Below are 15451 nucleotides of genomic sequence, written 5' to 3'. Positions count from 1 at the left end.
AGCCGCCGCTGATACGGGAGTCTGCTGACAAAACTCCACGGCGCTTGTGAAAGATTTAAGTCTGGTAAGAGTGACCCACTTTTCCTGCACTATACGACACAGGACACTGTCAGCCGAGGTCAGACGGGGGTGCAGCATAGCGCCGGGACATCACCAAATCGGCGCCCTCCCTCCGCCTGTTCCCACAGTGTACATACAGCATCAATTTACGGAGGAAACACTGCATGTTGGTGTGCTTGCCACTACAATCCTCACGTTGCTGCTAGACTGACAAGATCAAAGGAGACAAGTGCAATACGGGCTATTTTTCTTATCAAGACTTCACAGCATATATTAACATTTCTGAATATAAGGAACACTGCCATTAAGGACTCATGTAATATTGGAGACACTAATGAGAGAGATATTTACCATAGGTACATGAATTATATGTCTACCCTATTGATATATTAAATTGTTTATTATTGTTTTAAAATATTATGTAATAAATCATTAATTTTTTGAATAGAGCGCTTCCTGATATATATTTATATACTATATATCTCCCCCTATAAAAACAATGTTATAGAACCAGAATGATGAAAGCTAACATACACTCACTTACATAATTTTGCACCATTTTATGGGAAAAGCCCTCATATATCACATATCACACATCCTACTGTAGAAATGCATAATCTAGACCACAGTCTTTTTGAATTTGTAACATATAAAACAATTTGATCTATTTTTACAGGTAAAAAGGCAGAATTAGAGCCTTTCGTTTTGTTGGACCTCCTGCCAAGCTACAGAGACAAATATTATACATACAATGGATCACTATCATCTCCTCCATGCTCAGAGACAGTAGAGTGGATTGTATTTAAGGACACAGTAACTATATCTGAGAGCCAGGTAAAAAATATAATTGTGCAGACATGGAACAAAGCAGAAGTTACATTAGAATTAAATTACATCATTTCAGTGCTACTTGTTATGAAGAACCTTGTAGCAAGTCTGTGCTGGGACAGCATTGGGAATTTGAGTCCCCTCCATGGCATGATGAGAATTCTGGGGCCTATTTACTAAGCCTTGGACAGAGATAAAGTGGCTGGAGATAAAGTACCAGCCAGTCGGCTCCTAACTGCTGCGTCTAGCTCTAAATAACCCCCTAAGTCTTGGAGAGAGATAAAGAGGATGGAGAAAATGTACCAGCCAATCAGCACCTGTCATTTTTCAAACCCAGTCTGTAACATGGCAGTTAGGAGCTGACTGGCTGGGACTTTACCTCCGTCCACGTTATCTCCGTCCAAGGCTTAGTAAATAGACCTCTCTGTGTTTTATATTCAGGAGGATTTAAATTAACATATTGGGGCCCATTTATCAATGAGTGATAAAACTTGTTGTGAATGATAAAACATGTTGAATAAATGGTGCTCCAGCCAATCAGTTCCTTCATTTTTCAAAAACATGACAGTTAGGAACTGAACACATGACAGTTTTATCATACACAACGAGTTTTATCACTCATTTATAAATGAGCCACTACTATTGATAAGGTGCACATATTTCCAATGGGGCCAACCTGCCTCCAGAGGTTGGTGAGAAACCCACGTGATGGCAGAATATGTACAGGTCACGGAGGGAATGTTAGAGGGAGGTCGCCCATCTGGCATTTTCAAGAAGTACAAAATGGCCATCCGTTGGGCCAAGACTGATGTCAGGTCCCTCATGGGGGCACATTAACCACTGTAGTAGTTAGGCTACAGTCTGTTACACTTTTCCATCCATAAAAGGAAAGCAGAGAAGCTTCTGCAAGGACAAACAGTGGTGAATGTAAAAAGTGGTTTATTTGATACATGCAAAATTCTTCAGAGCGGTCTAGTTGGTAATACAAACTAGTGTTTCTAGCCTAAATATTTTTCTAGAATAACAGGTAAAAAACATCTGGATTTAACATGATCCCGAACCTGTATAGGGTGTACAACAGAAGTTATCAGAAGTTACCTGTATAGGGTGTACAACAGAAGTTATAGAGATATCACAACAAAGCCTCAGCCTAAATTTTATTGTTTCAAACAGGACCAATGTAGTTCTCTGACACAAATAATTTGTATTGTGTGAATGATAACTCACATCTGTATCCTCTACATCTATCTACTGTATTACTAAATAATAATAATGTAATCTGTTCATTTAGTTTATCTATATTACTCTGGTGTTTAAAGTCTTTTGAATTGTTTTCTGGCAGTTGGAATATTTCTGTGAAATTCTCACGATGCAGCAGTCTGGTTACGTTATGGTGAGGGATTATTTGCAGAACAACTTCAGGCAGCAGCAATACAAATTCTCTGGACAAGTGTTCTCGTCCTATACTGGTACAGAGGAAATACATGAAACAGGTGGTTATGTATCTTTTCTAAAATCCTTATTGATATTACTGATCTGTGTCAGTCATTTCCATTATGCTTTGCCTAGGACAGTCTCAGAGATCCAATAGACTCAAACTCCGTCAAGGTTACAGTAGTCTCACTACGCTATTCTAAGCGTGGTGCAATGTCTGCACTCACCACTCTGTTGTGGCGAGTGCTGTGGTTTTATATTTGTTTGTATATTGCAGGGTTACTCTTTGGTTAACTCTTATTAACTGTGGCCACAAGCTTTTTCATGCACCCCTATGTAAACTCAATTGTTCTAAACCTGTGTCAGCTATGTGGCAGGTACACATTAAACCAAGCAGGCATATTTGCCGTTATATTATGTGTGATACAGTTGCTAGTTTTAATTTTTGAGACTTTGTGATAGTGTAGGACCTGCAAGAAGGTGGGGTACCTTGGCGAGCGGTTTGCAGGCTTCTATGCATTGGCCAATTCACTAACTAAACCCCCATCATTTATTTATTGATGTTGTGAGGATAAGTGAGCTTGCTATGGTGAGTGCTGAATTTCCTGTTTGTATATATTTAAGTAGGTGGCCATGGGCTACATGCACCCCACCCTATGAGTGGTGAGTGCAGTCATTGCCCCCCACTTCTGGGGTGGCGAGTGCTGTGATTTTATATTTGTTTGTGTATATATATATATATATATATATATATATCTCCTATATAATAGCCCAGATCTGTGATCTTGTGATTCATTTGCTAACGCTGGGCGGAGTCACAACAGTGGGCGGAGTTAGTCAAATGAGTCACAGATCTGGCCAAATCTATAGGACACTAGGAGCAGCTGCAGAAGCAGATAGTATGGACATGGCACAGGCAGGGTGCATCACAAGATCACAGATCTGGGCTATTATATAGGAGACTAGGAGCAGCTGCAGAAGCAGATAGTATGGACATGGCACAGGCAGGGTGCATACCTCCTAGCTTTCACACACACACACACACACACACACACACACACACACACACACACAGCGAAAAGGGGGCGTGGCTTCGCGGGAGGGCCCCGTTTTCGTCAGTGAGGGGGCATGCCCAGCGCTCTGTGAGCTGCTGGCATGCCCCCAGGGGCTGATTATGAGTCCGGGGGGCCCAGGGCACTTGATACAGGGGAGCCCTATCTCATTGCTGTGCCTGCTGTGGGTTGGGGGCGTGGCCTAATCGCGGGACGCGAGGCCACGCCCCATTATGCAAATTCCGGGATTTTTTTTTTTATTTTTTTTTAATGGTATTTTGGCCCCTCAGCTAGGGGTAAATCCAGAGGAGGTGGTCGCTCCCCCTACACACCCGCACAGGCAGAAGAAAGCAGGGAGACTGCTGCCTCCATGCAACACCACAGACCTGCCAATATGCAGCAGCGTGTGCTGACTGTAGCACAATGCTGACGCTGTTGCTGGCAGGACGGGGGAGCTTCTGAGCTGGGACAGAGCTACTCGAGCCGGGGGGGGGCCCTAAAACTGTGGGGCCAATGGTACGTACCGCCTGCCCCCCCCCCCCCCCCTTAATCCGGCTCTGCTGCTGGAACCCCCCCTTAATCCGTACCCCCTGATGCCCCCTCTCCCTCTGTCTCCACTATTCACCGCTGCTCTGCTAAGCAGAACAGCGAGTACAGGAGCTTTTCAACTGCTCCCCCCCCCCCCCCCCCACCGCAGGACACTGCGACCCGCGGGTGGGACAGCGGGACAGACCCCAAAAAATGGGACTGTCCCGCGAAAATTGGGACATTTGGGAGGTATGGGGGTGTGTGAGGGGGTATGCCATACTTGACCCCCACATCAGCATACTCAGCAGGGTCTCTCTGGCGGGGAGGAGCGTCACATTCTGGCACACTCCACGCTTCTTAGCTGTAGTTTTGTGGGTCACCAGCCGCTGTGCACTTTCCGTACTGCCTCTGTTATCTCCAGCCCCTGCGACCCCACCGCTAGCTGCAGCGCTGCCACCTGCAGTGAGTTGCGCCCAGCTCCTTCACACACTTTAGACGGCGGGTAGCGCTGCAGAAGTCCGCGCTGCTTGCAGGCTCTGACCCCCTCCTCCCTCCAGCATCAGCGTCTCCTGGGAGCTAACCAGTCACTCCCAGTCTCCCCTTACCATAGTGCCCAGCAGCCGTGAGGTCCGCGCCACGTGCATGCTATGACCCCCTCCTCCCTCCAGCCGCAGCATCTCCTGGGGGCTAACCAGTCACTCCCAGTCTCACCTTACCACAGTGCCCGCCAGCTGCGCGAGGTCTGCGGTGTGTGACTGAGGAGGGGGGGAGTGATGCGGACGGGCAGAGGAAGCAGGAATACAGCCTAAGAGAGTCAGCCATGCCAAGTCTCCACCAGCAGCAGATGCCAACAGGTTGGAGTGGAACAGCAGCAGCCAGCAGCAGTGACTCTGGTAAGACACATCTGTCTGTCACCACTGTTCTGTCCCTAATACCAATCTCTCCCGTGCCCTGTGTTCTGTCATGTCCCTGTCACCCCTGGCCTTGACCTGCCACCCTTATCCTGGCCCTTTCACCCTTATCCTGGCCCTGTCACCCTTATGCTGGCCCTGCTACCCCTATCCTGGCCCTGTCACCCCTGTGCTTGCCCTGTCAACCCTATACTGGCCCTGTCACCCCTGTCCTGGTCCTGCCACCCCTACACTGACCCTGTCACCCCTATCCTGTCCCTGTCATTTCTGTCCTGGCCCCGTCGCCCATGTCCTGGCCCCGTCACCCCTGTCCTGGCCCCGTCACCCCTGTCCTGGCCCCGTCACCCCTGTCCTGGCCCCGTCACCCCTGTTCTGACCCTGTCACCCCTGTCCTGGCCCAGTCAACCCTGTTCTGACCCTGTCACCCCTGTCCTGGCCCTGTTACTGCATACCCTCCAACTACCTTTTTGGCAGGTACAGTACCCGCAGCACCTCCAGACCTCTCCCCAATGCACCACACCTCCGCACCTTCCCCTCCACCACATGCAGCACTCCACCCCTCCCCCACATGCTGTGCCTCCAGACCCCCTACACCACCCGCGGCTCCCACTCCTCCGCCCCTTCACCACCCCCAGCAATCTCCAGGCCCCCTCCACCATTCACCCCCCTTATATGTCTCCCCCACACCTTCCCCCCTCCACCTGCAGCATCTGCAGACACCCTCCTCCATCCGCGGTCCCCCCCTCACCCACCCCTCCCTCACCAATGGCACCCCCGCACCTGCCCCACCACCACCTGCAGCACCTCCGGACCTCCTTCCCCATCTGCCGCAACACCCGTACCTGCCCCTCCCCTACCCATGGCGCCTACGGACCCCTACCCCACCAGCAGCACTCCCGCCCCTTCCCATCCCACAGCACCTCCGGAACCCTTCACCCATCTGCAACATCCCCACACCTGCCCCTCCCCCACCCATGGCACCCCTGCCCCTCCCCCACCTGCAGTGCCTCCGGACCCCTCCCCCATCAGCATCCCCCACTCCTCTGCCCCTCCCCCACCCGCAGCACCTCCCAACCCTTCCCCATCCGGGCCCCACCCCCACTTCCGCCCCCCCTCCATCCGCAGCATCTACAGACACCATCCGCAGTACCCCCCGCACCCGCTACATTCTGTACATTGTGGCCTGCAGGTGCTGTTCACGCCGTCGCAAGGGGCTGCACCTCCTTCACCATCGCACACCCTTTCATTGTGCAATATTTAACCACTAACAAAGGAATGCAGGTGATACTCCATATAACACAAATATTGAACCCCAGAAAGGCATGCAAGGGTTAAGGGGGCGTAGCCCCTTGCGACGGTGTGAAGAGCGCCCGTAGGGCGCGATGAAGCACCTAGTATATATATATCTATCATCTTATGATTAGCATCATAAGAAAGGATTAATAGGATTTAGCATCATAGTAATAGAGTATGGTGTTTCTGGACAGCTATACTGCTATATTATGTCACACTGATTAAGTCTCTATCTTTCTGCATTCCAATTTTGTATACAATTCATTCTGTGCAAGACATTTTTTTGGGATCTTTATAATTCTGCTCTTTAGCTGGTTTTCCCAATTTTTGTAATACTGCAATATGTATATAGTGCAGTTAATTATATTTATATATTTGCAATGCACATTTTGTTTTAATCTATGTTAAACCACTTATATTATCAGGATATTTTATGTTACCTGCAATCTCATTTATCATACAATACAGTTCTTTAGCTATCTGTGTGATAAGAATAATAGTTTGGGTAACATTTTATATATAAATTCCCATTATATATAGATAGAAAATGGAATAACATTTGTTGCCTTTTCCATATATGTATCATATTCATGCTGACACAACACTGTACTAAAGTTTCTCAGAATGCCTATTATATCACTGACTAACGGTGATGTGCGTGTAATCACAAGTGGTATATATTACAATATGAAATACTGTATGTTGCATTCTCCCTTTCTTGGTGCTAACCATAAAATATTTATGAGTCTTTCAAACCCATACCCCAGATAAAGACATTAAATAGTTTTATATAGAGAAAGTTATACAGCACAATGCAGTAATTTGCATTTTAGATTAATCAGGAGAAAGTTGTGTTTCAGAGGGTGACATTGGTTTCATTTATATTTTAATCATTGGAAATTTTGCTTATATTTATCATTCAAATGATTCGTTTTTGTATTTTTATATGCAATTCTATTTTAAAAATACTATTCGGACAAAATTCATAATTATTATTATAAACTATATATTGAGGGGATCTTTATACTGCACTAAATAAAACAGCTTTAAAGACGCTCACTTCTTCTATTAGACTAGCTTATAAAGTAGCTACACACTGTACAATTATTGGGCTGGTTTGCCAATCATTGAGTGATTAGGCTGTGCAGTGTGTAGGTATGAGCATTTTGGTCAAAGACTGATAAAATGGTCCAAAAATATCCTGAAACGCTAGGCTTCAATAATCTGATTCTATCTGATTTATATTGATTACCAAAGGAGGCATTTTTTCAGGAAAAGTGATAGGTTACATTAGATACCTGGGACTAAGGGGTACATTTACTAAGCAGTGATAAGAGCGGAGAAGTGAGCCAGTGGAGAAGTTGCCCATGGCAACCAATCAGCACTGAAGTAACATCTATAATTTGCATACTATAAAATGATACAGAGCTGCTGATTGGTTGATGGGGAAATTTCTCCACTGGCTCACTTCTCCGCTCACTTCTCCACTGGCTCACTTCTCCACTGGCTCACTTCTCCGCTCCGCTCACTTCTCCGCTCTCCTGAGGTGGCAGCTCGCAGGCTATTACATTTAGCTCTTAATATGTTTTTGCAAGGAAAGTATGTATTCAGGTGAATGTAGGATAATGGGGGTGATTCCGAGTTGTTCGCTCGCTAGCTGCTTTTAGCAGCATTGCACACGCTAAGCCGCCGCCCTCTGGGAGTGTATCTTAGCTTAGCAGAATAGCGAACGAAAGATTAGCAGAATTGCGAATAGAAATTTCTTAGCAGTTTCTGAGTAGCTCCAGACCTACTCACAAATAGCGATCAGTTCAGTCAGTTTCGTTCCTGGTTTGACGTCACACACACGCCCAGCGTTCGCCCAGCCACTCCCCCGTTTCTCCAGACACTCCCGCGTTTTTCCCTGACACGCCTGCGTTTTTCCGCACACTCCCAGAAAACGGCCAGTTTCCGCCCAGAAACACCCACTTCCTGTTAATCACACTCCGATCACTTCAACGATGAAAAATCTTCGTTTGGACGTGAATAAATCTACTAAGTTTTGAGCTAAAATACTAACCGCATGCGCACTGCGAACCATACGCATGCACATTTTTGCCTTAATCGCTCCGTTGCGAAAATTGGCAACGAGCGAACAACTCGGAATGACCCCCAATATGCAGTATAGACTTTAGTATATTTGTATTTTGTATTAGCTCATTTTATGTGCCATATGGCTATATACTGTATACTGTAGTTCATGGCAAATAAATTATACTATATGTATAATTATACATGCTGCTCATACTATTTCTACTTTCCAAGGCAGCAATCGTGTATAATAGTTTGCAGTTTGAAGATTAGTGCAATCTGAAATCGGCAAAAGTAATCATCTTATTGTGCATTCCTGAGCTAAGGAGACATAGCTAAAAGTAGAAATGGACACACCTGAAAAGCATTTACAGCTTATAACAAAACACCTCATACACAATTAGGGACAGACTGGGGCTCTAAAGCAGCCCTGGCATATCAGTCTACGCACGCACCAAATGGGGCAGGGTCATAGCTCATAGGGGTGGGGTCATGGCTCACAGGGGCATGGTCATGGCTCATGGGGGCATGGCCTTGCAGCACTCCCCCATTTATGTATGCCAGGTGGCTGAGCAGAGCGCAAGGAGGCGGTGTTGCTCAGCCAGGGCCTGTCTTAGTGTGCTGGGCAGCCTTATTCATGTTTGTGAGCAAAGCAAACTATCAAGCATCTGGGCAAAATCATGTTGCACTGCAGGTGGGGTAGATGTAACATGTGCAGAGAGATTTAGATTTAAGCTGGTTATATTTCTTCTGCGCATGGTAAATACAGGCTGCTTTATTTTTACACTGCAATTTACATTTCATTTTGAACACACCCCACCCAAATCTAATTTCGTGCTTGTTACATCTGTCCCACATGCAGTGAGCATGGTTTTGCTTTGCCCAGTTGCTTGATAATTTTCTTTGCTTACAAACATGAATCAGGCCCTGTGCATTGTAGCACATAGAACAAATTGCAGTAATTGATCTCTTGGTTTATAGCACCATCGTGTGTCTAAAAGGTAGTCTTGTATCAGATACACAAAAGTGGATTTTGACATCACTATACAATTTAGAGGTCTGTTTAGTAAAGGCAATAGCCACTAAATAATGCAAAAATGCAGTCTTTACAGAATTTAGGGGTTATGCTATTGCCGACAGTGGCCATTGCAGGGGTGCTCCTGTGATAACTTCCAGGGATTTTTTCCATGCAAAATTTATATTACAATGTATCTTCTTCTTTTTTTTGTTTCTGTTTTAAACACTTTTCTATATCTAATTTCTATTTTTAATTCTCTAAATTCATCTTGCACTGAAATGCCAGGACAGGCATGCCAGCCATAAACCTCCAGAAATATTTTCAATTGCAATTGTGGTAATAGAACATACTGTATGTCTCTTTTGGGGCTAATTAATATATTTGCCCTTATTGCTATACTATTTACATGTGTTGTTGTCACTGTTTTATCAATACTGTATAATACTATAAAAACAGGATTTTAATACCTACCGGTAAATCCTTTTCTCCTAGTCCGTAGAGGATGCTGGGGTCCATTTCATGACCATGGGGTATAGACGGTTCTGCAGGAGCCATGGGCACTTTAAGACTTTTCAAGGGTGTGAACTGGCTCCTTCCTCTAAGCCCCTCCTTCAGACCTCAGTTATAGGAACTGTGCCCAGGGAGACGGATATTTCGAGGAAAGGATTTACTTTTATACTAATGGTGAGATTCATACCAGCTCACACCTCAACCATGCCGCACAATATGGCATTCAACATAACACACGCCAACAGGCATGAAACATTTACAGCAACATGCTGAAAACAAATGTAACACACTTGTGTAACTAACTGAACAAAATTGCAGGTAAAGTACGCACTGGGTCGGGCGCCCAGCATCCTCTACGGACTAGGAGAAAAGGATTTACCAGTAGGTATTCAAATCCTGTTTTTTCATACGTCCTAGATGATGCTGGGGTCCATTTCATGACCATGGGGTTTATACCAAAGCTCCAGTACGGGCGGGAGAGTGCGGATGACCCTGCAGCACCGATTGACCAAACTTGAGGTCCTCATCGGCCAAAGTGTCAAACTTATAAAATTTAGCAAAAGTATTTGACCCTGACCAAGTAGCTGCTCGGCAAAGTTGCAATGCCGAGACCCCCCGGGCAGCCGCCCAGGACGAGCCCACCTTCCTAGTAGAATGGGCCTTCACCGACGTAGGTAACGGCAATCCAGCCGTAGAATGAGCATGCTGAATCGTTCCTCTGATCCAGCGCGCAATAGTCTGCTTAGAAGCAGGACACCCAATCTTGCTGGGAGCATACAGGACAAACAGAGCCTCTGTTTTCCATAACCAAGCTGTTCTTGTGACATAAATCTTCAAAGCTCTAACCACATCTAGAGACTGTGACTCAGTGAAAGTGTCAGTAGCTACTGGCACCACAATAGGTTGGTTTATGTGGAAGGACGAAACCACCTTTGGAAGAAATTGTTGACGAGTTCTCAACTCTGCCCCATCTTCATGGAAGATCAGGTAAGGGCTCTTATGAGACAAGGCCCCAAACTCAGACAGCCGCCTTGTGGATGCCAAGGCCAAAAGCATCACCACTTTCCAAGTGAGAAACTTAAATTCTATCTCCTGCAGAGGTTCAAACCAATCTGATTGAAGGATCTGCAACACCACATTAAGGTCTCATGGTGCCACTGGAGGCTGGATGTGCAGAACCCCTTTCACGAACATCTGAACTTCTGGAAAGGAGGCCAATTATTTTTGAAAGAAATCTGATAAGGCCGAAATCTGGACCTTGATTGACCCCAATCTAAGGCCCACATCCACACCAGCCTGCAGAAAATGGAGAAAACGTCCCAACTCAAACTCTTCCGTAGGAGCCTTCTTGGATTCACACCAAGACACATATTTTCTCCAAATACGGTGGTAATGTTTAGATGTTACTCCTTTCCTGGCCTGAATAAGAGTGTGGATGACTTCCTTGGGAATACCCTTTCGGGCTAGGATCCGGCGCTCAACAGCCATGCCGTCAAACGTAGCCGCGGCAAGTCTTGATACACACACGGCCCCTGCTGTAGTAGGTCCTCTCGAGGAGGAAGAGGCTGAGGATCTTCTATGAGCAACTCCTGAAGATCTGGATACCAAGCCCTCCTTGGCCAGTCTGGGGCAATGAAGATTGCTTGAACTCTTGTTCTTCTTATTATTTTGAGAACTTTTGGAATCAGTGGAAGTGGAGGGAAAACATATACCGACCGAAACACCCACTGGGTTACCAGTGCATCCACTGCTATTGATTGAGGGTCTCTCGACCTGGAACAATATCTCTGAAGCTTCTTGTTTAATCGAGATGCCATCATGTTTACTTGAGGAACTCCCCAAAGACTTGTCACCTCTGCGAAGACTTCTTGGTGGAGGCCCCACTCTCCTGTATGGAGATCATGTCTGCTGAGGAAGTCTGCTTCCCAGTTGTCCACTCCCGGAATGAAAATTGCTGACAGAGCTCTTACATGTCTTTCTGCCCAGAGGAGAATCCTTGTCACCTCTGCCATTTCCGCTCTGCTTTTCGTTCCACCTTACCTGTTTATGTACGCGACTGCTGTTACATTGTCCGACTGGATCTGCACGGGATGATCTTGAAGAAGATGTACCGCTTGTAGAAGGCCGTTGTAAATGGCTCTCAATTCCAGACTGTTTATGTGAAGGCAGGCTTCCTGACTTGACCATTTTCCTTGGAAGCTTTCCACCTGTGTGACAGCTCCCCAGCCTCGGAGACTTGCATCCGTGGTTATTAGGACCCAGTCGTGAATCCCAAACCTGCGTCCCTCTAGTAGGTGAGAACTGTGTAGCCACCACAGGAGCAAAATCCTAGCTTTGGGGGACAGGATTATTCCGGTGCATGTGTAGGTGGGATCCGGACCACTTGTCCAACAGGTCCTACTGGAATACTCTGGCATGAAATCGGCCAAACTGTATGGCCTCATAGGCCGCTACCTTTTTCCCCAACAACCGAATGCATTGATGGATCGACACGCTTGTTGATTTCAATATTTGTTTGATGATTTTCTGGATTTCCAGAGCCTTTTCCACTGGAAGAAATACTCTCCGTACTTTTGGAAAATTCATGATCCAACTGTGTTGTTGGAGTATTGACAGGGAGAGTGTGATGTTCTGCACCAACTGTTCCCTGGATCTCGCTTTTATCAGGAGATCTTCCAGATAAGGATTATATTGACTCCTTTTTGACGAAGGAGGACCATCATCTCCTCCATCACCTTGGTGAATACCCTCTGTGCCGTGGAGAGTCTGAACGGCAACGTCTGGAACTGGTAACGGCAATCCTGTACTGCGAATCTCAGATAAGCTTGGTGAGGAGGATAAATGGGAACATGCAAGTAAGCATCCTTTATGTCTACTGACACCTTGAAGTCCCCCTTCTCCAGACTGGAAATCACTACCCTCAGGGATTCCATCTTGAACTTGAACCTTTTCAAGTAGAGATTCAGAATTTAGAGGTTTAAAATCGGTCTGACTGAGCCGTCTGGCTTCGGAACTACGAAGAGGCTTGAATTAAAACCTTCTCCTTGCTGTGACAAGGGTACCAGGACAATGACCTGATCCTGACATAATTTTTTAATTGCCGTTGTTACTGCCTCTCCTTCTGGAAGAGAAGCTGGCAAGGTCGATTTGAAAAATCGGCATGGGGGACGTCTTGAAACTCTAGTTTGTACCCATGGGACACTATTTGTAAGACCCATGGGCCATATTGAATCCAGATTTGACTGAAAAGTTTCAGACGTGCTCCCACCCGAGCGGACTCCCGCAAGGGAGCCCCAGCGTCATGCTGCAGATTTGGCAGAAGCAGCGGTGGACTTCTGCTCCTGCGATCTGGTAGACGCTGCGGATTTCTTTCCTTTTCCCATTCCCCTACCTGCAAAAAAGGGGGAACCTTTGGCCTTTTTGTATTTGTTGGCCGAAAGGACTGCATGTGAGAGGGATGTGTCTTTTTTGCCGGTGTAGGAGCATAAGGCAAGAATGCTGACTTACCTGCGGTAGCCGCCGAAACTAACTCATCCAGCCCATCACCAAAAAATGCCTCACCTTTATACGGGAGAGCCTCCATATTTCTTTTGGAATCTGCATCACTATTCCACTGGCGAATCCACAACGCCCTCCGAGCCGATACTGCTATGGTAGCGGTTCTTGATCCCAAAAGACCAATATATTTCATGGTTTCTAGTACGTACGCAGCAGCGTCTTTGATATGACCTAACGTTAGGAGTATCTCGTCTCCATCTATTGTGTCAGTGTCTAATGACAAGTTTTCTGACCACTTCTCAATAGCACTACTCACCCATGCACAGACAATGGTATGCCTGAGTAGTGTCCCATTGGCCACATCAATATATCACCTCACTCACTAGCGCCTATCGACTCCTTAAGTGAAGCCATTCCAGGTGCAGGGAGAAACACCTTTTCTCTTTTATGACAGGGCCCTGTCTAAAATGCGGGGTGACTCCCACCTTTTGGAAAAAGGTAAGCTGCCTGAATTCCTTTTGGGAATCTGAAATTTCTTTTCAGGTTAAATCAGACTCCCTCCAAGAGACTGTTCCTGAGGTGGAGGGACAATTACATTACTTCTTTACTAAAGTAAACCCTCTCCTTGTGGTAAAAGAGGGGCTTCGTAACTTCTAACACCACCTTTATAGCTAAAACATGTTTTTAATGCTTTTTTGCTAATTTAGGACCTATTCCCCTGGAATCACTAGTGTCGACACAGGAAACAGAGTCCTTGTCGGTATCAGTTTGTACTTGCAAATTTGTATGTGACCCAAAGGGGTCCCTGTGGATGAAAGGCAGAACTATTAAAAATCGCATCTTCAACAGATTATATTCAGTTTTCTGTATAAGATTCAGTAGTGATTCACACTATTATGTAACCTTTCACCCAGTCAGGCTCTTGGTGTCATATTATACCTCTGTGTGTCTAACATGTCTTCCACAGAGGAAGAGATTCCCTGCCACAGACATGTCACACATGTGCTCAACCACACCACAGACACTCCGGGACTTATAGGGGACAGACCCACAGTAAAATGTGTCAAAGGGACACAGATAGGATTTGCCAGTTCACAACCCAGCGCCAGTAACACAATGTCTGTGAACACAAAATGCCCACTGACATGCTTTATAATGCTAATCACACAATTATATAGCACCGAATTCACTGTGCCCTCCCCCCCTGTTTTGCACCCTGATACTTGTTCAGTAGTGGAGGAGGACCAGCGTTGTCTCTGCAGCCTGAGGAGAGAGAGAAAATGGCGCTGAGCAGTGTGCTGGCTGACTGAGGAGGAAGCTCCACTCTTCAATGGTGTGTTTCTCCTCAGCTTTTATGAGGTCATTTTTTATACTGGCGGGGGTAGGACTGTGTCTCAGCAACTTATGCCCCTTATTTATGCCAGTTTCCATAGGTTTCATGCTGCCCAGGGTGCCCCTCCCACCGTGCCCTGCACCCTGCAGTGCCTGTGTATGTGTGGGCAACATGGCGCGCTGCGCTCCCGCCAGCCGTGCGGTACCTTTAGCCGTCACTTTCTTGATTGAAGATCTGTCTTCTGACTTCTGGTTCTGTGAGGGGGGTGACGGCATGCTGTGGGAGTGAGCATCTAGGCACGGCTAGCGTTCAGTTCCCTTCAGGAGCTAATGGTGTCCTGTCAGCCAGAAGCAGAGCCATGAAACTCTTTAGGAAGTTGGTTCCTACTTCTGCTCCCTCAGTCCCACGAAGCAGGGAGATTGTTGCCAGCAGTTCTCCCTGAAAATAAAAAACCTAACATAAGTCTTTTCAGAGAAGCTCAGTAGAGCTCCCCTGGAGTGCATCCAGTCTGCCTGGGCACATTTCTAAAACTGAGGTCTGGAGGAGGGGCATAGAGGGAGGAGCCAGTTAACACCCTTGAAAAGTCTTAAAGTGCCCATGACTCCTGCGGAACCGTCTATACCCCATGGTCATGAAATGGCCCCCGGCATCCTCTAGGACGTATGAGAAATTAGATAATATGTAATCATTTGTGAAAATTATGCATGGCTTTATTGTGTTTTTATTTGGCTTTGTTAATTACTCAACCAATTTTGTGAAACACCAACTACACAAGGAACATACTGCTTCAATAGTAAAATCTATCCTCTTAAATATTACATATACCAACCTTTATGGAATTTGTATAAGGAATTTAGGGGTCTATGTACTAAGGGGGTTATTCAGAGATGAATGCAGATGGCAGCCAGATCTGCCT

At 46.3% G+C, this 15451-nt stretch overlaps 1 protein-coding gene across 6 annotated transcripts in view; it reads left to right on the top strand.

Annotated features, from left to right (window-relative positions):
- The window catches only part of PTPRZ1 (protein tyrosine phosphatase receptor type Z1), a 368376-nt gene that overhangs the window by 224642 nt on the left and 128283 nt on the right, over nt 1–15451 (top strand). For all 6 annotated transcript variants that reach the window (XM_063927193.1, XM_063927198.1, XM_063927197.1 and 3 more), the window contains exons 7-8: nt 737–894; nt 2231–2381. In XM_063927193.1, the coding sequence (XP_063783263.1) occupies nt 737–894; nt 2231–2381 (309 nt within the window). The remainder of the gene's footprint in view (nt 1–736; nt 895–2230; nt 2382–15451) is intronic.

The sequence above is a fragment of the Pseudophryne corroboree genome, chromosome 6, assembly GCF_028390025.1.
Source record: "Pseudophryne corroboree isolate aPseCor3 chromosome 6, aPseCor3.hap2, whole genome shotgun sequence".
Taxonomy (NCBI): Eukaryota; Metazoa; Chordata; class Amphibia; order Anura; family Myobatrachidae; genus Pseudophryne; species Pseudophryne corroboree.
This window is presented reverse-complemented; position numbering and strand designations above follow the sequence as displayed.